A 22,022-nucleotide genomic window follows, 5' to 3' on the forward strand; every position below is an offset into this window, starting at 1 on the left:
CTTCGGGCGGGCGGGCCCTCGCGTCTACACTTCCCTCCGATTAGTCGATCTGCTTCTCCCGCCTCCTTCCCCATGTCTCACCCAATAGCGGAGCGGCCTCGGGGCGTGGCGGGCGGCTTCGGGGCGTGGCCGCCGCCGTGGCCGCGGCATGGAGGAGCGGCCGCGCCGCCGCTGAGCCGCCGCCATGGCCAAGAGCCGCGGGGGCGGCGGGCCCGGCTCGCCCGGCAGCGCCCGGGGTTTGGCGGGCACCCGCGAAAGCCTGGCGGAGGCGGGCGGCGACGAGCTCAGCTCGCTGGGCTCCGACTCGGAGGTGAACGGCGGCCCCGAGGAGCGCCGCGTCGATAAGTTCGGCTTCATCGTGGGCAGCCGCAGCGCCGAGGGAGCGTGAGTGGGGCCGGGCGGGGGAGGACGGGGCTGAGCGGAGGCAGAGCGCGGGGGGAACCCGCTGGGAGATCCGCTCGGAGATCCGCCCGGCCGCTCCCCGCTGCTCCCGGCCCTCCTCCCGCCGCCGCCGCCCGGCCCGGGCCTCCCTTCGCCTTCCGCCCTCCGAGGCCTGCGGCTCTGCCCGCCGTCCGCCGCCGGGGATGAGCCGGCTTCTGCGGGAGCCCCGCGGCTCCCGGCCCCTCCGTTGTGGCGGAGCGGCACCGCCCGGCAGGCAAGCAGGCAGGCAGGCACGGCCCGGAGCGCGGCGCTGCGGGTGGCGGCCCCGTGGTGCGACGGACCGCGCTGCGCCGGGACGGCGATTCCCGTCCGTCACTTCTCGAGGCGCTCCCGGCGTCGGGCCGGCGGTCAGCGTTAGGGCTGCGTACCCGGGGCAGGTGTCAGCTGCGGGACGCCGGCTGTGTCCGACCGGCCCTCCTCCGGTACGCCGGGCGCTCCCGTCGGGCGGCATCCATCTAGGACGGGCCGAAAAGCTGCTCCGGCTGAACCCACCCGGAGCGTTCCGGCAATAGAGACGCCGGGAAGGGCCGAGCTGTCATCCCGCGGCTGTCCCCGTGCCACCCGTCCCTGCGTGTTGCCCGCTGCCGGCTTGCTGTCGGCTGCTAACGGCTCCCAGCCGTGCTGGCACGGCTCCAGCAGGCGATGGGCCAGCCCGGCATCCAGCATCCCTCCCGCTTCCCACGCCTCTCCGAGCCCCAAGCTCCCCACATCTGGGCTGCCTGTCCCCGTGCTGATGGTCCCTGTGCTGGGAGAGCCCTTCAGAGCTGCTGCTAAGAAATGTTCGTGCTTGGCCCTGTCTGACCCCGGGTGGAGACCTCATGGGGCACCACTGGGATGGTGCTGCCCAGAGATGTGCACCATACAGACCCTACAGGGACAAGCTGACCCCGCAGAGAGGCTGTGCTAGCACAGAAACACTGGCAGGCAGCCCCTTTGGGTTATCCATCAAAGCTAAGCGCTGCAGGAAAACATTCTGCTCCTCTGTGGGAGCCTAGGGACGGGTGGCCTCTGGGACATTGGGTATGGGGCTTGCAGTCATTCTGATGTCCCTTTGCCTCACAGACTGGAGGAGGTTCCCCTCGAGGTGTTGCGGCAGCGTGAGTCCAAGTGGCTGGACATGCTCAACAACTGGGACAAGTGGATGGCTAAAAAACACAAGAAGGTGAGTGCCTGCTTGCTGTCTCCATGCAGCAGGGAGGGACAGCTGCGTGCAGCAGCATCCCAGTGAGACTTCAGTGCATCCCACATGTCGGCAGGTCCCCATGGTTGTGTTGCCCTTGGGTGATGCTGTTGGCTCAGGTGGGCTGTTCCCCTTCCAGCCTGGCTGCTGCTGCTCACGGCTGCTCCCTGCCGGGCTGCGGCTTCCCAGAGCTGGCTTGGCTGCCTGTGTGCAGCCATGGGAATTGTTAGGTCATGGAAACTTCTGCTCTGAGCATCTTGCAGGCTGAAAACAAAACAAAAAAGAAGGCTGTGGGTAGGAAATGGTGAAGGCTGATGTGCGGGATGCAGCCTGTGAGCTGGGGCCGGGCAGGCTTTGGTGCTCCCCAACCTCCTGAGGGTGTGAATGGAGCAGGGATGGAACGCAGCCCCGGGGTGCTGCCGTGCCTCTGACAGAGGTGGGGAGGGCTGGAGGGTGGCATAACCCTGACATGCCATGTCCCTACTTGGAGCTGTCTGTGGCACTCCCTGGGCACCGCTCGGTGCCTGGTGACCCGCAGAGGAATCCCTCATCTGCTTCTTGGCTGCTTGCAAAGGGTTGCTGAGAACTTCTGGGGACGCGGCAGGCGGGCGCTTTGTTTCTGCCCATGCCGTGCACTGCTCTCTGCGTGCTTTCCTGGCTTTGGTGAGTGCCCGACAGCTGTGCTGCTGGCAGGCAGCTCCCTCGTGCTCAGGCTGAGCTCCAGGAGGTCCCCACGGAGCTCCATGCGCTCTGTCCTTCAGCAGAATCGGAGCCGAGAGCCTCAGAGAGCTGCTCCAGAGAGCCGCTGTGTGCTCAGGCCCTGCAGCCGGGTGGCTCATTCGCACCTGCACTTCTCCACTATGCTGAAATGGAGCTGTCCTGGCTCAGATCCCGCAAAGCTGAGCGGTGCCAGTGCTGCGTGCTGCTCTCTGCCCTTTCCAGCCAACCCGTGGGAGTGCAGACACATGGGCAGCTCCGGCGACACTTTGCTTGCGGCCTCCCACGGCCTGCGTGCATTCCTGGTCTCCCAAAGGGCATGCGGGGGGCGATGGCAGGACAAAATTTGGAGCTGGGGGGACCCAGAGGGCTCAGCCTGCCCGAGCTGCACGGTTCAACCGAGCCTGAGCTCCCCGCAAGGCGGCTTCCTTCCTGGCTGCTTTGCCAGCAGGAAGGGGAGTGAAGAGGGAGCTGTCAGCGGCCGAGCTGCCCGTGGCCGCCTTGGGCATTGCCCACGGTGTTTCCTGCGAGCACAAAGCCCTCACAGGGCCCAAGTGGGTAAACAGGCAGTGCTGTGGTGAGGGTGCAGCAGGGAGTGTGGCGTCAGCACCGTGCTGAGAACACGAGTGCTTGCTCCTGAGTTACGCTGGCAAACAGGGAGAGCGAGCTCTGGGCGGGCAGGCGGTGCCCAGGGCTGCGGTGCCTCAGGGAGCTGTTGGCTGCGGCATGCAGAGCCCTGGCACTGCTCGGGCACGGGGTGTGTGCCACCCAAGCGAGGAAGTGAGGCAAGGGGATTGTGTTGGAATTGTGCAGGGCTTTGTGCTCCAGGTGTCCGTCTCATGGGACCACAGGGAGATCGTGGCACTGCTTCACCAGGGCTGGAGCAGGACGGCGGCAGGAAAGGACGCAGCCTGGCTTCAGGTGGCAACTGCAGGGTTAAGCATGTCTGCTCTGTGCTGCAGAGCTGGCACCCACGCTGCCCAGCTTGGACTTTGCTCTGGCCGGTGCCAAGGAAACCTGAGGTTGGCCGGGCACGGAGCTCGGGGGCTCAGAGCCTGCCCCTTCTGCCCCAGGGCCGTGGTAGGGCTGTGGAGTCCTCTCCTCTGCCTGGGCCATGGTGGTGTGGGGAAGGAGCCAGCCGCTCCCTGCTTGGCTATGACATTTGCTTTTCCAGTTGCTCTGAGGCAGAGCTAGGCTTGTTGGGAGCTGTTTGCAGGCTGCATGGCCTCAGTCAGCTCCAGGCACCTCCCTGCAGCTCTGTCTTACTGGCATGCTGCGAGCAGGGGTGGGGAGAAGGGGCTGAGGAGATCCTGGGCTGCCCAGGTGTGTCAGTACAGCACGTGGTTGGGCACCCTGTCCCCAGCAGTACAAGGACACATCCCCTGGTATGGGGGTTGCAGTGCTGGCCTGACCCACGTCTTGCGCTGGGACTCTTGGTGCTCCTTGCTGCTCTGCAGCTCCCCTGACAGCTTTGTTCCCTGCACAGATCCGGCTGCGGTGCCAGAAGGGGATCCCACCCTCATTGCGGGGCCGAGCGTGGCAGTACCTCTCCGGCAGCAAGGTCAAGCTGGAGCAGAATGTTGGCAAGTTTGATGTGAGTGTGACTGGGGACCTTTCTGTGCCTGCAGCTCTGAGGAGCACCCCAAGCAGCGTGAGCTGAGGAGGCAGATGTTTGGGGTGGCTCCAGCTCCATACACACCCCACTGGTGCTGGAATGGGGCTGCTACTTGGTTGGTGCTCTCACCCCAACCTTCTCCTCCCAGGAGCTGGATCTCCTCCCGGGGGAGCCCAAGTGGTTGGATGTGATCGAGCGGGATCTCCATCGGCAGTTCCCCTTCCACGAGATGTTTGTCTCACGTGGAGGCCACGGGTAAGTGGAGCAGCTGCACCTGGAATGGAACTGTGGCTTTGGTTTTGTGGAGGATGAATCCCAGCCCATGGGCTGACTGCTGGGGGGAGATGGGCACCGTGGTGTCAGTTTGGGTCTGTGGGGAGGTGGCTGGGCCGTGTCGATGCCCCCCCCTTCACATCTCCTCCCTCCTGCAGGCAGCAGGACCTGTTTCGGGTGCTGAAGGCCTACACTCTGTACCGCCCAGAGGAGGGCTACTGCCAGGCCCAGGCCCCGATTGCTGCTGTCCTGCTCATGCACATGCCAGCCGAGGTATGGGGGGGACCTGCTGCTGGCACCAGTGTGGTGGTGCCGGTGGGCACAGTGCTCAGTTCATGACGCTGCGTTACCCCAAAGCTCTGCCCTCAGCCCCGGCGTGCTCTATGCAGAGCCTTGGAGCAAAATGGGGCTGCAGGGCTGTCCCCTGGTGGTGCCTGCTGCTCACCTGCTGTCCCTTGGCTTGCAGCAAGCGTTCTGGTGCCTGGTGCAGATCTGTGAGAAGTACCTCCCTGGCTACTACAGCGAGAAGCTGGTGAGTGAGGGGCCCACAGCTCCGTCCACAGAGCAGGAAGGGGTGCGTGGGCACTCCCACACTCGGAGCTCAGCGTAGCTTTGCTGCCATTGTCCATGGGGCACAGATTTAACGGTGGTCGTCCTGGTGGACAGGGGCCGGGCATTGGGAGGCTGATCCCAGGGCTGAGCCAGGGTCTGGGGTCATTCGGTGCTGTCCCTGCAGGAGGCCATCCAGCTGGACGGGCAGATCCTCTTCTCGCTGCTGCACAAGGTCTCACCCGTGGCCTACAAGCATCTGAGCAAGCAGAAGATTGACCCCATCCTGTACATGACGGAGTGGTTCATGTGCGCCTTCTCTCGCACGCTGCCCTGGAGCTCCGTGCTGCGTGTCTGGGACATGTTCTTCTGTGAAGGTAAGGGCTGCGTCCTCCTGGGGGATGGGATGTGGCATAGGACAGCCTCTGCTGAGGGGTGGTTCAGCCTGGAGAAGGAAAGGTGCCAGGGAGACCTTGCTGAGGCCTTGAGTACCTAAAGGGTTGTAGGGAGTGAAGTGATAGGACAAATTGTAATTTGAACTAAAAGGGGGGAGATTGAATGAGATATTTGGAAGAAGCTTTTTGCTTAGAGAGTAGTAAGGCCCTGGCTCGGTCTGCCCAGAGAAACTGTGGTTCCCCATCCCTAGTGGTGAGGCCAGGCTGGGTGGGGCTCAGCAGCCTGAGCTGATGGGAGGTGTCCTTCCAGTTAGCTTGCATCAGTGCTTATACAAATAAACTCCCAATGGGCTGTATTGTCCCAAATACCAGTGTTTATCCTCATGTGTGCCTGGCTGCTAGCAGCACCTGCTGGCCGTGTGCTGTGTCCCAGCTCAGCAGGTGTCCTCCTGTCCCACATGCCGTATCCTCCTGTCCCACTTGCCACTCGCTGCCTCACTTCTCCACTTCCAGGGGTGAAGATCATTTTTCGTGTGGGCCTGGTGCTGCTCAAACACACCCTGGGCTCCTCAGACAAGCTCAAGTCATGCCAGGGCCAGTACGAGACCATGGAGCGGCTGAGGGCCCTCAGCCCCAAGATCATGCAGGAGACCTTCCTGGTGCAGGAGGTGAGGTGCCATGGGGCCCAGTGCCGTGCTGGGGCTGGGTGCCCGTGGGTGGGCAGAGCTCGTGTCCCCCACATACCCGTGTTTAGGGGTTCCTCTGCTCCTGGGGGGTGGCACTATCACCCAGGGAAAGACGTTGGCAGCACGGCTCTCTCCCTGCAGGTGATCGAGCTGCCGGTGACAGAGCGGCAGATTGAGAGGGAGCACCTGATCCAGCTGAAGAAGTGGCGTGAGACACATGGGGAGCTGCAGTGCAAGTCCCCCCCGCGCCTGCACGGTGCCAAGGCCATCAGCGAGGCCGAGCCCCCCACCCGCAAGGCACTGGAGCCCGTGCCCTCCATCATCGTCCCCCCCGGGCCCGCCCCGGTGCCCAAGGCCCGTAAGAGCAAGGAGAAAAACCGTGAGAAGGCCTCCAGCAGTCCCACCAACAGCCCCGGGGCTGAGGGCAACGGGGCTCCCGGCTCTGCCCGTGAGCTGCTGCACCCCCAGAGCTCCCCCCACCACCAGTCCAAGGAGAGCTTGTGCTCACGGGAGAGCGAGGACACGTACTTGTAGGGCCGGCGCAGCCCCACGGCCGGGCTCAGCTGGGCTGTGTTCGGACCCGGGCTCCAGGACGCTGTTCCCTCTGTGGCCGAGGACAGGAGGGGACCCCAGGGTGGGAGGGAACCCTCGTGGCGCCTGGCAATGGGGGCTCGGGGCTGGAGGGAGCAGGACGTGGCCGATGCGGGCTCGTGTGGCACCGTGGGGGCACCGTCTGGGTGCCCATTTAGGGTCCCGTGGGGTGACAGGTGGGAGCTCAACCCAGCGCGGTGACACGGGGACGCATCCAGCCATGCTGTCCCCAGCCCTGCAGGGTGCTGGCACCACGGTGGTGGGAGCCCTGGCACAGGGTGGCTGAGCCACCCGAGCTCCCCTGCCGCCCCTCAGGGGCCAGGCACGAGACCCCCTCCTCATCCCCTCACCCCCCCTGCATCCCTTCCCCCATCCCCTGCCCACCCCACACTGTCGGGGCAAACCCAGACCCAGTTGCCCATTGCTTGGGGCTGGGGGTACGTGAGGAGTCGGGAGCAGCCACTGCCCCCCCTTCCCCTCCTCTTTATCTAGTGAGGATGTATCAAGCTGTAGCCCAATATGTAGTATGAATTTACCTATTCACTGAGCCTATTTATTATTCCTCCGTGGCAGTAACTCTTGCAGGCTGGGGGCCGAGGTTGGGAACTGCAGGCGGGACGCACCGGAGGCAGTGGGATTCGAAAGCAGACCCCGTGCCCTGCAGGGCCGAGGTGAGCCGGGGCTGCGGGTGCTGCCCGCTGCGGGGTCCCCTCTTATCCCCCCTACCCGTCGCCGTGGGCAGGGGGAGGCTTTGTAAAATACAGCGGGGCAACGTGGTTTTGTACAAAGGGGAAATAAAGCAGGATTGTGTAAAGGCGCAGCGTGTGCGGCTCCCTGGGTTCAACATCTCTCTTGGGTGCTGTGGAGGGGGATGACGGGGATTTTTCATCCCCTCCCAGCTCTTGCTCGTGCTCCCTGTGTCCCCGCAGTGTGCTTTGGGGCCTCACTTCCCTGCTCGTTGGTGGCTGCGGGGACAGAGGTGGCATCGCTTAGTGGCAGCATCCCTATAAATGGGAGAAAACTCTTGTGCGATGACCAGCGCGGCTGTCCCTCGTCCCACCCCAGTGTCCCGGAAAGGGGCACGGTGGGGACATAGCAGGGAGGTGACCCACCTTGCTATCCCTCCCCGCCCCGGGGGCCAACGCTGTTTGAAGTGCAGATGAGGGACGCCGAGCTCTGCTGACGCACCTGGAGGTCACCTCCAGCCCCGGGGCTTCTCGGCCGGCCGCCCGTCTCCCAGCAGAGCCGGGAACAGCTCGGCTCCCCCCCAGCCCAGCCTCAGTTCCCCGCTTTCCACGTACAAAATGGTGCTCCCTGCAGGCAGGAATGGTGCAAAAACTTCCACTCCCCTTTTCCAAAATCCCTCTTCCCACGAAGGAGCGGCTGCGGGGAAGAACCCGCGTTCCTGCATCCCACCCCTCCCTTGAAATCCGCGGATCCCGAACCCCCCCGGCTTGGATGAATACGGGGCTAAAGCTCCCCGAAGCGCTGCGGGACGGGGCGGGGCGGGCGGGTGCCCCTCCCGCATCCCGGGGCGGTGCCGGGACGGGGCGGTCCGGTCCCGTTCGGCCCTTATAGCCCCACGGAGCCCTGTCCCGACGCGGCGCGGCCGCCATGGACCTTCACATCTTGGAGCACCGCGTTCGGGTGCTGTCCTTGGCGCGCCGCGGGCTGTGGCTCTACACCCACCCGCTGCTCAAACTGCTCTTCTTGCCGCAGCGCTGCAGGTACCGCTCCCCTTCTTCACCCCTTCCTCCTCCTCCTCCTCTCGGTCCCACCGCGCCGCGTTGTGTCCCGGCAGGTGTAAGTTCTTCAGCCTGACCGAGACCCCCGAGGATTACACCATCATGCTGGACGAGGAGGGCTTCAAAGGTATTGCCACTGCGGTGACGAGTTGTGGCCGGCCTCAGCGGGGTGATGCTCGGAGCTCTGCGGTCAGCAGGGAACTGCCCTGCTCAGGTTCTCCCAGTTTGGCTGCTCCGGTGCTGCCCGCAGCTTCTGCAGTGGGATGGGGTGGGGAGTGGGAACGCTGCCCATCCCCATATCCCTATATCCCTCCATCAGGGCGTGCTGGGGGTCTTTGAGCCCTTCCAAGTCAGTCCCTCTCCCTGGAAGGTGGCACCGGGCGATATCCCCGTGTAGTGACCTATGTGTGCAGCCCTGCTGCGGGGGTCTGACCCCACGGGCTGTGCTGGGGGCACATCCTGACCCCATCCTGTGCTCCAACCCCCCCCGGCCGGGCTATATCTCCTGCTCACGCCCCGAGGAGCAAAGGTCAGCAGCTCGGCCGCAGTGCGACGCTCCCACCCGGCTGCAGCCCAGCTCCCCACTGCTGTCCGGAGGAACCGGGGCCGATCCCCACGCATTGTTTTATTCGGGGCCTTATGGCCAAATGCTCCTCGATCCTGAGGGGCGGGCGGGAAGCGGCGAACAATGGCTGCGAGGCTCTGCACGGCGCCGGGCTGGGGGGCTGCCAGCACCCCCGGGGCACCCCGTGGAGCCCTGCTGCACCCCTGTGTTATAATTCACGGCACTGGGGCTGGGTGAGGATCTGGGGCCGGCTGCTCCCCAAGGCATGGGGACGTCTGGGGGCACCCATGTGGTCACAGCCCACCGTGCGGCCCCCAGTTCCTACGGGTGTTGAAAAGCCATTAAGTGGGGATGCGGCCCCGCGGTCCCCGTCCTCGGGAGTGCTTCCTGAGCAGGAACAGGCGGCTGCCAGCACCCTGGGCTTGGGAACTCCGGATCCAGCCTCACTCCTCCCTCATCGCTGCAATGAGCTGGGTGTTCTCAGCTAAGTGCTGCCTGGCTTCTGCTGAGCACTAGGCAGTGAGGTCTGGGGGTGCCCACTCGGGAACATGGGGTGTCGAAGGAACAGCGTGGCCCTGATCCGTTCCTTCCTGGGGAGCGGGTGTGGGGCAGGAAGGAACCGGCCGGCACACTCATTCCCTGCCAACAACAGCAGCTTTTTGGGAGGCAGCCCTGGCCTCCCGCCAGCACGGGCTCAGCCTCATGGATTGTGGCTTGTCAGAGCCGGGCACGGTGTGAGGCCGTCCCATGTCCCCTCTGATGTGACATAGAGGCAGAGGATGGGGTGGGAGATGTGCACAGCCCCAGGGTCTTAGCGTGCTGCACCCACTTGCAGCCAGCTCTGCAAGTGCAGGACGAGAGGCACATCCCAGATTTGGAAGGTTTGTCCCTAGTATCAACATTCCCAGCCCTATGTGTGGAGCTGACATTGCCCCTTGCTGCACGGGGACAGCACCGAATCATTTCTCCGTATGCTGGCACTCAGCACCCTGCACTGCCATCAGAGCAGGGATGTACATAGCGTTACACCCTGTGGTGCCTTGGGCACAATGTCCTCGCTGTCCCCAGGCAGTCACCCTCAGCATCCCCTCCTGTATCCCTCACCCGGTCCCCAGCAGGCCATTGTCTCTTCCAGCACCCAGTTTTGCACAGACCGGTACCTGCTGACCCCTCTTGCTGGCATCCCGGCAGGTCTGGGGACACAGCACAGCCCCATGTCATACCTCAGTTTCCCCTCTCCCACACAGAGCTGCCGCCCTCCGAGTTCATGCAGGTGGCAGACTCAACATGGTCGGTGCTCAGCGTCGTCTCCAATGGCTGTGCGCCCTCCGGCTGCCAGGCCACCGGCGTCACCAAGATCGCCCGCTCCGTCATCGCGCCGCTGGCCGAGCACCACGTCTCGGTGCTGATGCTCTCCACCTATCAGACCGACTTCATCCTGGTGAGCTCAGTGGGGACGGTGCCTCGTGGCCCTGGGGCCGCGTGGGAGATGCTGGGGACCCCGCTGATCTTTGGTGGCAGCCGCGGTGACGCCGCGCCGCTGCCAGGTGCGGGAGCGGGACCTGCCTGTGGTCATTCACACCTTGGCCGGGGAGTTCGACATCTATAAGGAGGAGAATGGTGAATCCATCCCAGTCCCATGTGATGATGCCAGCAATGGGTTCCTCAAGCCCAAGTCAGGTGAGTGGCACCACGACGTCCCCGAGGCCACCTTGTCCCCAGGTGGCACAGTGCCCGAGGGACGCTCCTTTGCAGACACCCCCGTGTTTTGGGGACCCCTGTTTTTGGCATCCTGCGGTGCCCCGGAGGACGCTGCTGGCCCCGGTGGCCACGTGGTGGCACTGCGGTGCTGTCCCCAAAGGCACCGGTGACAGCTGGCGGCTCTGCCCCGCAGCCCCCAGCCTCACGCTGCACCCCGTGCAGAGCCCTCAGAACCGCTTCTGCATCCTGACGGTGGCACCCGACACGCTGCCTGCCATCGCCACCATGCTCATCGATGTCCTCTTCTACTCCCACAGGTGAGTGACAGCGCTGGGGACATCAGTGCCACCCCTTGTGCCTCACTCACTCTTTCCCTTTTTCACCTCCCCGTGCATATTGCTAACTTTTTGCCACCGTTGGGTGCTGCCAGCCCTGTTGCCACCTCTGTGGACAGGAGCCCTGGGGAGACAAGCCATGTGGTGCAGCCACGCAAAGCAAAAGAGAAAAGGTTTATTCTTGTAAACAGGGTGGGCACCCACCCCCTGCAAACTCAGCTGCCCAAATTTGCCAACCTTGTTCCCATCTTGTGGCAGCCCTGGGTGACACTGAGATGCCCCAGTGGCACCCTTGGAGCTGTCCCAATGGCACACTTTTCCTGATTCGAGGTCCTTGTGCCATCCGCTCCCCGCAGCCCCCCCAAGGAACCCGGTGCCAGTGACCTCGACTCCATCACCTTCTTTTCCTTCTCGCTCATCGAGGGCTACATCTCCATCGTGATGGATGCAGAGACCCAGAAGCAGTAGGTGCTGTCCCTGGGTGCCCCCACCAGCACCGGGGGTCTGCCATGCTCAGTTCCCTCGTTTTTAGGTTCCCCAGTGACCTGCTGCTCACCAGCTCCAGCGGGGAGCTCTGGCGGATGGTGAGGATCGGTGGGCAGCCCCTGGGCTTTGGTGAGTGCCACCGCAGGTCTGCATGGGGGCACGGGGATTTGGGGACCCCTCCTCTGCCACCACTGTGTGTCACCGTGTTGGTGACACCACGGTCTCGTCACCTCCCCAGATGAGTGTGGCATCGTGGCACAGATCGCCGAGCCGCTGGCTGCTGTCGACATCTCAGCCTATTATATCAGCACCTTCAACTTCGACCACGCGTTGGTGAGCCCGGCACGCGGCACCACGGCTTCTCCATGTCCCCCAGTGGGGCTGACAGACCTCTGTCCCTACAGGTCCCTGAGGAGGGCATCACGGAGGTCATCGAGCTGCTGCAGAAGCGCCAGGAGAGCGGCAGGTAGTGGCCAGGTGTGCGGTGACACCGTGCCAGTCCCCTCCTGCACAGGGCTGTCCCCAGCACGGTGTTTGTTGGTCCTCATTCCTAAGCCTTTCCCTGGTGCTGGGCAGAGCCCGGTGGCTCAGCATCACTCTGCCCATGGGGGGGACACGCAGGGGGACACTGCTGTGACAATGTTAGTTGCAGAGTTAGTTGCCTTCCTGTGCCTTGGGCTCCTGCCCGGTGTTCTCAGGGTGCAGAGGGTCCCATTGAGGGGATTGGGGTGGTGGAGACCAGGGGCCTGCATGCCCTGGAGCAATGATGTGCCACAACCCCAGCGGAGGTGACAGCATTGCTGCCTGTCCCCATGTGGGTGTCTGTGTGGGGTGGTGGCTGTGATGCTCCTGGGGGCTGCAGGGGGGGTCAGGGCAGCACTACAGCCCTGTGTCCCCTTGGGGTGGCCCGGTGTCCCAGACATTTTGTGTTGTGGGGAGGCAGCGGTGGCTCCCCAGCTCCTTTCAAGCTGTTACACACTTTTTAATGTCAATAAAAGTCCTATGTTTTGTGTTTTTTTTCTGAGCGCACCTTGGCTGCAGCTGGGACCACTCTACAACCTGTCCCCAAGCGGCAGCATGGTGACACTTCTGTCGCCATTGCAGCTGCCTGAGATGCAGCACAGCAGGTGACGGCTTTGCTGCTGATGTCACCCAGGGGATGGGGACACGCTCGGGGCAGTCCTGTGACACATTTGGGGCAGGAAGTCGGGCCAGACAGCTGCCACCATCCTGACACCACCACTATGAATAGCAGCAGGGTCCCTCGCCCAGCAGGGACCAGCACTCATCCGACATCCCTGCGTGTCTCCACTGTGTACAGCTGTGAGCCCTCGGCTTCCTGCAACGTCTATGGGCTCTTTCCTGTCCCACTCTCTGTTTTCCAGGAGTCATGAGACAGCAGTGACGTGAGCCCCAGAGATGAAGAAATTGCAGTCAGCCATTGTGGTCACACGCTCTATTTTCAGCCCCGTTGGATATTGCACATCCCTGCAAATTGTCCCCAAAGGCAGCCAGCTGTTGGTGGCAGTGATTGCTGAGTCCCTGTCACAGCCTGTAGGGACCCTGCGAAGTCCTGGAGTGGGGTGGTGCAGAGTGGTGGTCTGGGGTGTCCTCTGCCTGCATGATCTCAATGATTTGGCCAGGGTCCTCTACTGGTATGGTGAGCCCTGTGGGGCTGTGGGCCTGAGGGTGGATGGATGGATGGGGCGATGGATGGATGTGAGAGAGGAGAGGTGGGCAGAGGGACTGAGATTATTAGATGGATGGATGGATGAATGAATGGACGAGTTGGGGGATGTGTCAGTGAGAGGGTGGGTGGGTAGGTGGATGGATGGATGGATGGATGGATGGATGGATGGATGGGTGGACAGGTAAAAGAATGGAGAACCAGGTGGATGAATGTCTAGAGGGGTGATGGAATGGACAGATGGACAGATAGCTGGATGGACTAATGGACAGACGGACAGACAGGCAGGCCCTTTGACTACATGGACAGATAGACAAACTGCCTCCACTCTGGAGGAGTTTCTCCTGGAAAGAAGGGTGTTCTTCCTCCTCCGTCTCTCCAGAGCTGCCCTCCAACCCCTGGCCCCACAAGGCAGAGCCCAGCCTGGCCAACACCCATGGGTGTCCTTGGGCAGGGGACACCTTGAGGAGGATGAGAACAAGGCCGAGGAGGCAGTGCCACCCTGTGTCCAGCAGCAGGGAGTTCTGCAGGTTGGGGGCAATGGGAGGGGAGGGAGAAATTTGGGGAAAAGAATACTTCATTTTCTGGAAGTGAGTCAGTGTTGCGCTCTTCCGCTCGCAGGGAGATGTTATTTCAGGAGTGTCCTCCTCTTGCCTGAGCCACCCCATGCGAAACCAACTTCTGCTGCGGGCAGCTTTCTGTACTCAGAAGCAGGGCACTGCTGGCTGTGTTTCAGGGCTGAAACCCAGGGAAGGGAAGCGATTTGCTCCCAGCTGGCACGGATTGGCCATGATCTGGGGTTGTGACATGCAAATTCTGCACATTTTGGGGCCATGTGGCAAAGGGTGGGACTGCAGTGGTGTCATGTTTACGGTCCTCCCCAAATCGGGATATGAAGAAGGAGAGCTTCAGGTTTGGGAACCACATGGTGGCATCACCCCACTTTGGATGGGTTTGCTGTCACTCTTCACAAAAATCCAATGGATTATAACAATAATAAATCTCATAAATAGCATTAAATTCAACAGGATGTGTCAGCATCCTCTCATGCTCCACTGCAAAGCAAAAGCAGCTTGGGCTGCGGCTGTGATGCGATACTCACTCCATAACCATGACTCTACAGGACTTTGTCAGACAGAAAACAGACTTTGTACAGCAACTGGTGCTGCTGATGAACCCTAGCTGATTGCACTTCCTTCCCTGCATGTGTTGCGTGTGGTGTAGCAATGGGAACGGGTGCATTCCTTCCTTTTAGTGCCCTACCACAGGTCGTGGCAGATCAAACCAGAGCAGGGCCAGCCCGGTGCGGTGCACAGTACTCATGTCCCCATCACCAGCATCATGCACCCTCCTGCTCTGAGTGGTACCCTCGGATCTGGGGTGTCCCCATCGACCAAGGAGAGATTGCAGACAGACAGACAGGCTGAACATCCTGGAGCATTGCTGAGTGCTGAGGTCTGGAGCAGTCTCTGAGTCATCCCGCTGCGCTCTGCATTGCCCCAGTCTGCCGTCCCCATCCAACCTGGCACCCACTTCTTGTCTGCAGCCCTGCACTACAGCACCATTTGGTGAAACCCCGGCACCAGGCTGCGGTCAGAGCTGTTCACACTTCCACCAGAGGTGTGATATGGGGCGGCAAGGTGCCAGCCCCATAGGTGCACCCCGGGGACAGGGGCAGACTGCAGGTGCCACCTTGACCCCAGGCTCCAGAGCTGGCACCGATGCTGCCAACAGCCTCTATTGGCTGAATATTGATTTCAGAGGCTGATTGCAGTTTAGTGAACACGGAGCAAGAGAGATGCAGACCCGGGTGACTTAACGATGTGCTTCCATAAGAAGCTCTGCACGATGCCCCAGGCACCCGACTCACTCCGTGCTTGGGATGGACCTATGAGGACTCCCTCGAGGAACTGAATCGAAGAACAAAACTATATACAGCTGGCAGCATTTTCTCCCTGCAGCCTGGCATGCCCCGCTCATTGGTCCCTCAGTCATCATTTCTCTTTCTTTCTGGGTGGGTGGGTCTGCTTTCTTCGGAGGTGGCTAATCAGTGCACTTAAAAAGGCACTGCTTCCCCATTGCTGGCCAGTAAGGAAGTCGCTCGCCCGCCCTGCAGCACCGCTCGGCGGCACCCGGACATGCGGCACAACACGCGGCCCCTGGGTGTGCTGGCAGGTAGGTGCTCACCAGCGTCCCACAGCTGCCCTCTTGCTCGCACCTCCATCCATGGGGCAGCACTGCTCCTGGCCGTGATGCTCCCCAAGGCCCTGGGTGTGCAGATGGGGTCGGTTCTTCCCGGGGAACCCTCCCGGGGCTTCCCTTGAAGATGGGGTGCTGGGAGGGTGTGGGTGAGGGGATGTGGTTTGAGGTCGGTTTGGGAGCAGGGTGGCTGCAGGTGGTGGAGGAACGGGGTCTCTGTGCTTTGCAGACGTGTTCCACAACCACAAACCCAGCTCGGTAGGGCCGGGTGCTGCTCTGTCATCGACCCCACGTGGATGTGGGTGACAGCAGGGCTGAGCCAGCCTGGAGCCAAGGGGACAGACGTAGGGTTGTCACTGCCTATGGCCCCACGTTGGCCTGTGCTGGCAGGGAGCTGCACAGGCAGCATCCAACCTGAGCAATTCTATGATTCTACGAGCTGTGTGTGTTCCTCTATGCCTTGAGTGTACCTTTCTCCTCCTCTTCCTCTCCCCCTGATATTCCTCCTCCCTGTGCCAAGGGCTCTGCCAGGTCCCAGCAGCTGGCCTTAGGGACAGGGATGGCTTTGTCCCCACAGCAGGCTCAGGACCTCACCACTGTGCCCAGCACTCACGGTCCTCCCCTCTGGGCCCAGCACCAGTGTATGGGCTGATGGGATCGCCGTTCCCATTGTGGATGCTCCCAGCTCTCCCTGCAACATCTCCACTCTATCGCTGCCGCCCATCCTCATATCCCCTCATCCCGCATCGCTTTATCCCCATATCCTCACCATCTCTCTCTTCTTCCTCCCAGCCGTGGCCAAGGGACTCCTCCTGCTCTGGGCCGTGCCTGCACACAGCACTCAGCCCCCATCCCCGCAGCAGACCCAGGCCTTGGTGCGGCACATGGCCGAGGATGCACAGGAACTCTTCAAACTCTACGTGAGTGCCGCCTCCTGGGGTGGGGGTAGCAGGGGAGGGTGGCCGTCCCCGCAGTAACCCCATTCCCCCAGTAACCTCATTCCCCCAGTAACCTCATTCCCCCAATAACCCCATTCCCCCCGTAACCCCATTTCCCCAGTAACCCCATTGCCTTTCCCACAAGCAGGAGCAGGAGCAGCACCTGCCCCACAACTTGTGCCGGGCCAACAGCTTGCTGGAGTGGCTGCGGGGGACTTTGGGGCCATGGGAGAAGGATCTGCGGGCACTGCATGGCACCATGACCCGCATGGAGCGGGAGCTGCAGGACATTGCCCAGCACCAGAGCAACCTCCATCCACCCGATGCCGCCATCCTACACCGCCTCCGCAGCGCCCACATGAAGGTGCGCGGGCTGCTGACCCACCTGCAGGACACCATGGAGGCCCGCGGCATCGTCCCCTCCACCATCCCTCCATCCCGGGGGCCGGCACCCAGCAAGGTGTTCCAGCAGAAGCTGCAGGGTTGCCGCGTGCTCTGGAACTACTCCCGCTTCGTGGCCAAGCTCAGCGCCTGCATGGAGCGCATGGAGTGCACGTGGGCACGGCGCAAGGAGAGGGGCCGGCGGAGAGGCCGGAGACGGGGATGGAGGGCAACCAGACCCTAAAGGAGACCTCCGTGCCAACACCAAGCCTGCAGGGCTGCGCTCGGATGTAGAGCTGTGCCCGGTGCTGGCGCCGGGGTCACTGCGGGTTGGTGACAGCCCGCCCTGCCGGATTTTCCAGTGATTCAATGGGTCCGGTGACACGGCCTGACTAAGGGGCCCAGCACCCACACATGGTGCAGCACCGGCTGTGAGTGCAGCCTGTCTGCCCCCCTGCAACCCCCCCTGCCATCTCAGGGGGTTTGGTGACCCTGGAGATCAGAGCCCCTGAGAGCTTGGTGTCCTTCCCGTCATCTTGGTGTCCTTCCCGTCATCTTGGTGTCCTTTCCATCTTGGTGTCCTTCCCATCTTGGAGTCCCCACTCATGTGGTGTCCCTTCGAGCTTGGGGTCCCTATTAGTTTTGGGACCCTTCAAGCTTGGTGTCCTTGTGAGCTTTGTGTTCCCACTCCCTTGGTGTCCCTATTAGCTTTGTGTCTCTGCAAGTCTTGGTGTCCCTTCAAGCTTGATGTCCCCACTCAGTTGGTGACCCCACCCGCTTGACATCCCTATGAGCTTGGGGTCCCCGTTAGTTTTGTGTCCCTCCTACCTTGGTGTCCCTTCAAGTTTGGTGTCCCCACTCAATTGGTGACCCCACTCACTTGACGTCCCCACTCAATGTCCCCGCACACACAGTGTTCCCTCTCAGCACCCTCATGAGCACACTGAGCTCACCTCTGTGTTTTCCTCCTCACCCCTCCTCACCCTCTGTCCCCATCATCCCCGTGCCCACCCCGTTCCCTCATCACCTCACACTCCTAGGACGCCCCCAGGTGTTGGGCACAGCCCTGTGCTCTGGCAGTGGGCACCGACCCCCCCATAACTTATACGTGACAGTGGTTCCTGTATTTATTGAAGCCATCAAATTAATTTAACGCTTCCCCAGGCTGGGGACGAATATTTAAGTTTACACTTTTAATATATAAATGGATATCTATTTTTGTTATTTTTTTTATTGTATTGTGTTAAAGTATAAATGTGATGATATTTTATTTATGAATGCAAATATTATTTTGTACTGGAAGAGGGGACCAACCCTTTATTTTTCTATGGCAGCAGATGGAAATAAAGTCTTGACCTCGGCCTGTGGGCCGATGCCTCTGTCCAGGTGTGTCCGAGTGTCTGTCCGTGGGGCTCAGGCAAAACCCCAACTCATTCTGTGATTCCCTGGGGGCTTTTTGAGGCCCGATGCTGTCAGGAATCTGCCCACACATGGGTGTGGGACGGAGGACACAGTGAAAACTAAACGAATTTTGGAACTGATTAGCAATAACCTGAAAAGAAAGTGAGATCAGGAGGAGAAGAATGGAAGGAAACGGAGTGGGCACAGCATGGGACAGGATGGGGGGACAAGGCACACCATGTGGGACGTGGCACAGCGCAGCATGGCAGGTGTTATGGAGTGGGATGGGGTGTGCAATGTGCAGCTTGGGATGTGGCACAGCAGCGTGGCCCTTGGGATGGCATGGGATGGCAGCATCAGGTGGCACACGGCACAGCATGGGGTGTGGTGTTGCACAGAGTGGCATAGGTTGGGAGGAGGACATGGTGGGCCACGGTAGCACACTGTGAGATGTGGCACATGGCACAGTGCAGGATGCGGCAGATGGATGGGGTAACACGTGGCATTGGCACAGAGTAGGAAGGGGCACATCATGGTGTGGCATGAGGCACCCAGCGGGCCGTGACAAGGCATGAGATGTGACATGGCAGCAGGAACACGATAGGACGTGACATCAGGCACATGTTGAATATGGCACATGGCAGTGGGATGTGGCGCATCACACGTGGCACGCGGTGGATGTGGCACATGGCACATGGAAAGGGACTGTGGCACATGGCACACGATGGATGTGGCACATGGCACATGGCACACGATGGATGTGGCACATGGAGCGTGGGAAGTGGCACATGGCACACGATAGATGTGACACATGGCACATGGCACACAATGGATGTGGCACATGGCACATGGCACACGATGGATGTGACACACAGCACAGATCTGTTTGTGGCAACACTGCCTGGCCCTGACACTGCACCCGGCCCTTCACTGAGCACCACTTGTCACACAGCACCACACCGAGCGTCACCGTGCCACACAGCCCCATAGCAGCCTGGGGACACGCTGGGGGCCTGCTGCCACCAAGCACTGTCCCTGCTGAGTCAAATATCCTAAGACCTGGTCATGTGGCACCACGGAGTCACTCGTTCCTCGCCGTGTGCTCGGCTGTGCCGGCGGCACTGACTCAGTTGCAGGCAGCATCGCCACTGGGACGGCCACTGCCACCATTTGGGGACCCTTCGGGAACGATGTCACCATGAAGCAGCCTGAGCTGGCCCAGCGTGTCACCTCCTGCCAGCTGCCATACCCTGCCGAGCCGCCCCAGGAGGAGGCAGCTTGGAGGGGCTCTGAGGGCACAGGTGGGTGATAGCTCCTCCCTGAGACCAGGGACACTTGGGGGTCCCAAGAAGGGAAGGGGAAGAGGGAGCCCTTCTGTGCTCAGGAGAGCAGGATCTGGCCCCAGGATTCTAGAAATTAGGGACAAAACTTGGGAATGAGCTCCAAACAGAAATTAAGGATCTGCAAATGCTCGTACACCTGGGGCTGAAAATGGGGTGACGCATGGGATGATGGCATGCCACCAGCCCTAGTGTTGCCAGCATCCCCATCCCCTCAGTGCCATGCAGATCTGGGCACTCTCGCTGCACAGGGATCGGGGAGGACACCCTGCAGTGGGGATGTGCCTTGCTTCCTGCCTCCTGAGTTGTCCCCAGGGCCAAGGGAGCCATCAGCCTGCTGGGTGCCTGGCTTTGGGTGATGCCAGCAGGATGGCACTTGTGAGACAGCACCCATAGGGAGATACTGGTGGGATGCAGGGGTTTGGGTGTGCAAAAATCACCCCGTGAGTCAAGGGGGAATTTGTCCCCTGCCATTATTCAGCCCGGGCTTCCCCAGCACAGGGCAGCCACCTTACTCACAGCAGCACCCTGCACTGGCTGGACATGGGGGGCTGCTGGTGGCTGTGCGTGTCCTCTGCTGGGGACAGTGTGGGACAGGGGGTTAGGGACCCCAACGGCTTGGGTGGGATGGGGATGGGGACGGGATGGGATGGGGATGGAGGGCTGTTACAGATAAAGGTTGGGCAGAAATGGGTGAGAAGGGACTGCTCATGTCCCCGTGTCCCCCTCATGTCCCCATGTCGCCATGGCGGTGACAGCCGCGGACGGCAGAGAGCAGTGTTCAGCAGGGCAGCGCAGCCCGCGGCTCTCCTGCCAAACCCAACCCCAAACAGCCCTATTTGGGGCCGCGGCCCTGCACGTGGGCTCCCCCAGCCCCGCTCCGCATCCCGCAGCCCCGCAGCATCCAGACTCATGTAGGGGCCAAACCGCCCCAAAAAACCCATCCGGAGCGTGGGAGCGGGGCCGGCCGGCCGCTGCCGGGATGCCGATAGCGTTGTGTCACCGCCCGCACCGAGCCCGTTCCTATTCCCTCTTTTGGGCTTTTTCCGAGTGCATCATCCCCGGGGCAGGTGGGCGTCTGCAGGGACCCCCGATCCCATCATCCTCTCCATACAGGGGCCGTCGGGGCCGCCGCTGCTTAATAAACTCTTGGGGAAGTGACATCCCCTGGACGTCACTGGCAGTCTGTCCCGTGTAGGGTTGGTTTCCTACGGGATAACCTACGGGGTAAGCTGTATAATATATCTTACGTGAGCAAAGATTTCAGCCCGGCTCCCCGCTCCCAGACACGTCCCAATTTTGCACGCGGGTCATTTCCCCGATTTCCTTATTTTTTGGCCGTGGAACACAGGGCTGATTCAGGAGCGGGGGCTGTGGGGGCTCGCAGGCAGCGGGGCTGGACCTGGCTGCAGGTGAATCAGCTCCAGTGCCGCATCCTGCAGAGAAACGCAGGGAATTGGCAGGAAGTGGCCGCAGTGGGGCTTGCGACACCCCACCCCCGGGCTGCCCCTGAGCTGGTGATGGAGAAACAACCGTTTCCCAGGTAATTAAGTGACCCCGATAATTAGGTATGAATTTATACGTGAGGTTGCGCACATGAGCCCTCTTCCCTACCCCGCACAGCTCCCGTTATCCCCATCCCATTGGCATCTCTTTGTCCTCTCCAAGTAACCCCAAACTGGGGATCAATTGGGATTCCACCGGTGTGGCATTTGTCCCCGTTCCCCACCTTACCCCTGGGGAAACTGTGTCACCAACGGCAGTGACAGCAGCCCCAGCCCCACGGCAGTGCCAGGTGTCACCACACACAGCAGCACCCTGGGGACAGCTCAGCCAGGGGACAAATGGACAAATGGACGCAATAGGTGGCACTGCAGAGTGTCCCACCCAACTGCACTGTCCCCACGTCCCCCCTCTTGGAGTCACTGTCCATCAACTGTCCCCTGGTGGGATGCAAGCAGGGCACAGACTCACTAAACCTGATCAAATGTTTCAGGAAGAACAATATACAGAGCAGAGAGGGAGAGAAATGGCAGTGGCAACCTGCTGCCAGCCCAGAGAGGGGAGAGGGGTGGGGATGGGGTGTCCCTGCTGGTGTCACAGCTACACGGGTGGCACATATGACACATGGACATGGGTGGCATTCAGATATGTGGCACAGGGGCATGGATGGCACATGGACACGAGTGGCACAGGGACACGGATGAGCTGCTGTGCTGGTGGCTGCTCCCCCAAAAGAGAGTGGCAGGGATGCTGGGGGGTACAACCACCCCCTGCCACAGCCACATCCAGGAGTCCCCTGCCCATCTCCCTCCAGGGAAAAATGGGGGGGGGGGTGGAAGGGAGAAGAAAAAAAAATATATATATATATATATATATATTGAATTTCTTTACAATTTCTTTCTGTTTTAATTTCCCCTGGCTGCCTCACGGGGAAACACCGTCTGGGGAGGGGGGGTTGGTGGGGGGTGAAAGTGCTGCCGGAGCTGTGAGTCACAGCAGCACCGCGTCGGGGAGAGCACGGCTGTGCCCCCATGTGTCCCACGCCTGGTGCCACCCCCCCATCCCCCCCCAAACCCTATAGCCCCCCCACCTCCCCACACAGCCACGTGAGTGAAAAAAAGAAATATACTAAAAAGAAAACCCCACGATCCTGGTGACATCAACTTTATCAGAAGTTTATTTCTAAGAATCATTCACCATTTCCAAGCCCTTTACTTCCTGATTTACAGCTTCAATAGAAGTAATGATAGTGTTTCTCCCTCTCTCCCCCCCCCCCTCCCCACTCGCCCCCCCC

At 61.3% G+C, this 22,022-nt stretch overlaps 3 protein-coding genes across 7 annotated transcripts; all 3 read left to right on the forward strand.

Moving 5' to 3' along the window:
- Nucleotides 1-89: 89 nt before the first annotated feature.
- Nucleotides 90-7,264, forward strand: TBC1D10A (TBC1 domain family member 10A). Of its 2 annotated transcripts, XM_085238141.1 has the most exons (9): nt 90-384; nt 1,504-1,603; nt 3,825-3,932; nt 4,102-4,208; nt 4,385-4,499; nt 4,693-4,758; nt 4,963-5,152; nt 5,684-5,838; nt 5,998-7,264. In XM_085238141.1, the coding sequence occupies exons 1-9, from the start codon at nt 185-187 to the stop codon at nt 6,388-6,390; spliced, it is 1,434 nt and encodes a 477-aa protein (XP_085094267.1). In that variant the 5' UTR covers nt 90-184; the 3' UTR covers nt 6,391-7,264. The 2 variants fall into 2 exon arrangements, with proteins under 2 accessions (XP_085094267.1, XP_085094268.1); XM_085238142.1 differs by lacking the exons at nt 90-384; nt 1,504-1,603 and adding an exon at nt 2,763-3,259.
- A 700-nt stretch (nt 7,265-7,964) lies between these two features.
- On the forward strand, nt 7,965-12,298 carry CASTOR1 (cytosolic arginine sensor for mTORC1 subunit 1). 4 transcript variants are annotated; one of them, XM_085238143.1, is made up of 10 exons: nt 7,965-8,174; nt 8,249-8,319; nt 10,005-10,198; nt 10,305-10,437; nt 10,619-10,775; nt 10,889-10,966; nt 11,150-11,257; nt 11,326-11,408; nt 11,518-11,612; nt 11,684-12,298. In XM_085238143.1, the coding sequence occupies exons 1-10, from the start codon at nt 8,062-8,064 to the stop codon at nt 11,747-11,749; spliced, it is 1,098 nt and encodes a 365-aa protein (XP_085094269.1). In that variant the 5' UTR covers nt 7,965-8,061; the 3' UTR covers nt 11,750-12,298. The 4 variants fall into 4 exon arrangements, with proteins under 4 accessions (XP_085094269.1, XP_085094271.1, XP_085094270.1 ...); XM_085238144.1 differs by having other exon boundaries at nt 7,970-8,174; nt 10,652-10,775; XM_085238145.1 differs by lacking the exon at nt 10,889-10,966 and having other exon boundaries at nt 7,968-8,174.
- Nucleotides 12,299-13,117: 819 nt separating this feature from the next.
- Nucleotides 13,118-17,865, forward strand: OSM (oncostatin M). Its single transcript, XM_010720422.4, has 3 exons — nt 13,118-15,141; nt 15,958-16,085; nt 16,252-17,865. Exons 1-3 carry the CDS (start codon nt 15,105-15,107, stop codon nt 16,726-16,728), a joined length of 642 nt encoding a protein of 213 aa, XP_010718724.1. The 5' UTR covers nt 13,118-15,104; the 3' UTR covers nt 16,729-17,865.
- Nucleotides 17,866-22,022: the final 4,157 nt, after the last annotated feature.

The sequence above is a fragment of the Meleagris gallopavo genome, chromosome 17, assembly GCF_905368555.1.
Source record: "Meleagris gallopavo chromosome 17, MGAL_WU_HG_1.1, whole genome shotgun sequence".
Classification (NCBI taxonomy): Eukaryota; Metazoa; Chordata; class Aves; order Galliformes; family Phasianidae; genus Meleagris; species Meleagris gallopavo.

What these genes read in the sequence shown, in the direction of transcription:
- TBC1D10A (XM_085238141.1), top strand. Translation starts at nt 185, where the DNA reads ATGGCCAAGAGCCGCGGGGGCGGCGGGCCCGGCTCGCCCGGCAGCGCC. An exon ending in GTCTCACGTGGAGGCCACGG is followed by an intron (nt 4,209 to 4,384) that starts GTAAGTGGAGCA and finishes TCCCTCCTGCAG; the next exon opens with GCAGCAGGACCTGTTTCGGG. An exon ending in TCATGCACATGCCAGCCGAG is followed by an intron (nt 4,500 to 4,692) that starts GTATGGGGGGGA and finishes CTTGGCTTGCAG; the next exon opens with CAAGCGTTCTGGTGCCTGGT.
- CASTOR1 (XM_085238143.1), top strand. Translation starts at nt 8,062, where the DNA reads ATGGACCTTCACATCTTGGAGCACCGCGTTCGGGTGCTGTCCTTGGCG. An exon ending in GTCCTCTTCTACTCCCACAG is followed by an intron (nt 10,776 to 10,888) that starts GTGAGTGACAGC and finishes GGGTGCTGCCAG; the next exon opens with CCCTGTTGCCACCTCTGTGG. An exon ending in CGCAAAGCAAAAGAGAAAAG is followed by an intron (nt 10,967 to 11,149) that starts GTTTATTCTTGT and finishes CGCTCCCCGCAG; the next exon opens with CCCCCCCAAGGAACCCGGTG.
- OSM (XM_010720422.4), top strand. Translation starts at nt 15,105, where the DNA reads ATGCGGCACAACACGCGGCCCCTGGGTGTGCTGGCAG. An exon ending in GCCCCTGGGTGTGCTGGCAG is followed by an intron (nt 15,142 to 15,957) that starts GTAGGTGCTCAC and finishes TCTTCCTCCCAG; the next exon opens with CCGTGGCCAAGGGACTCCTC. An exon ending in AGGAACTCTTCAAACTCTAC is followed by an intron (nt 16,086 to 16,251) that starts GTGAGTGCCGCC and finishes TCCCACAAGCAG; the next exon opens with GAGCAGGAGCAGCACCTGCC.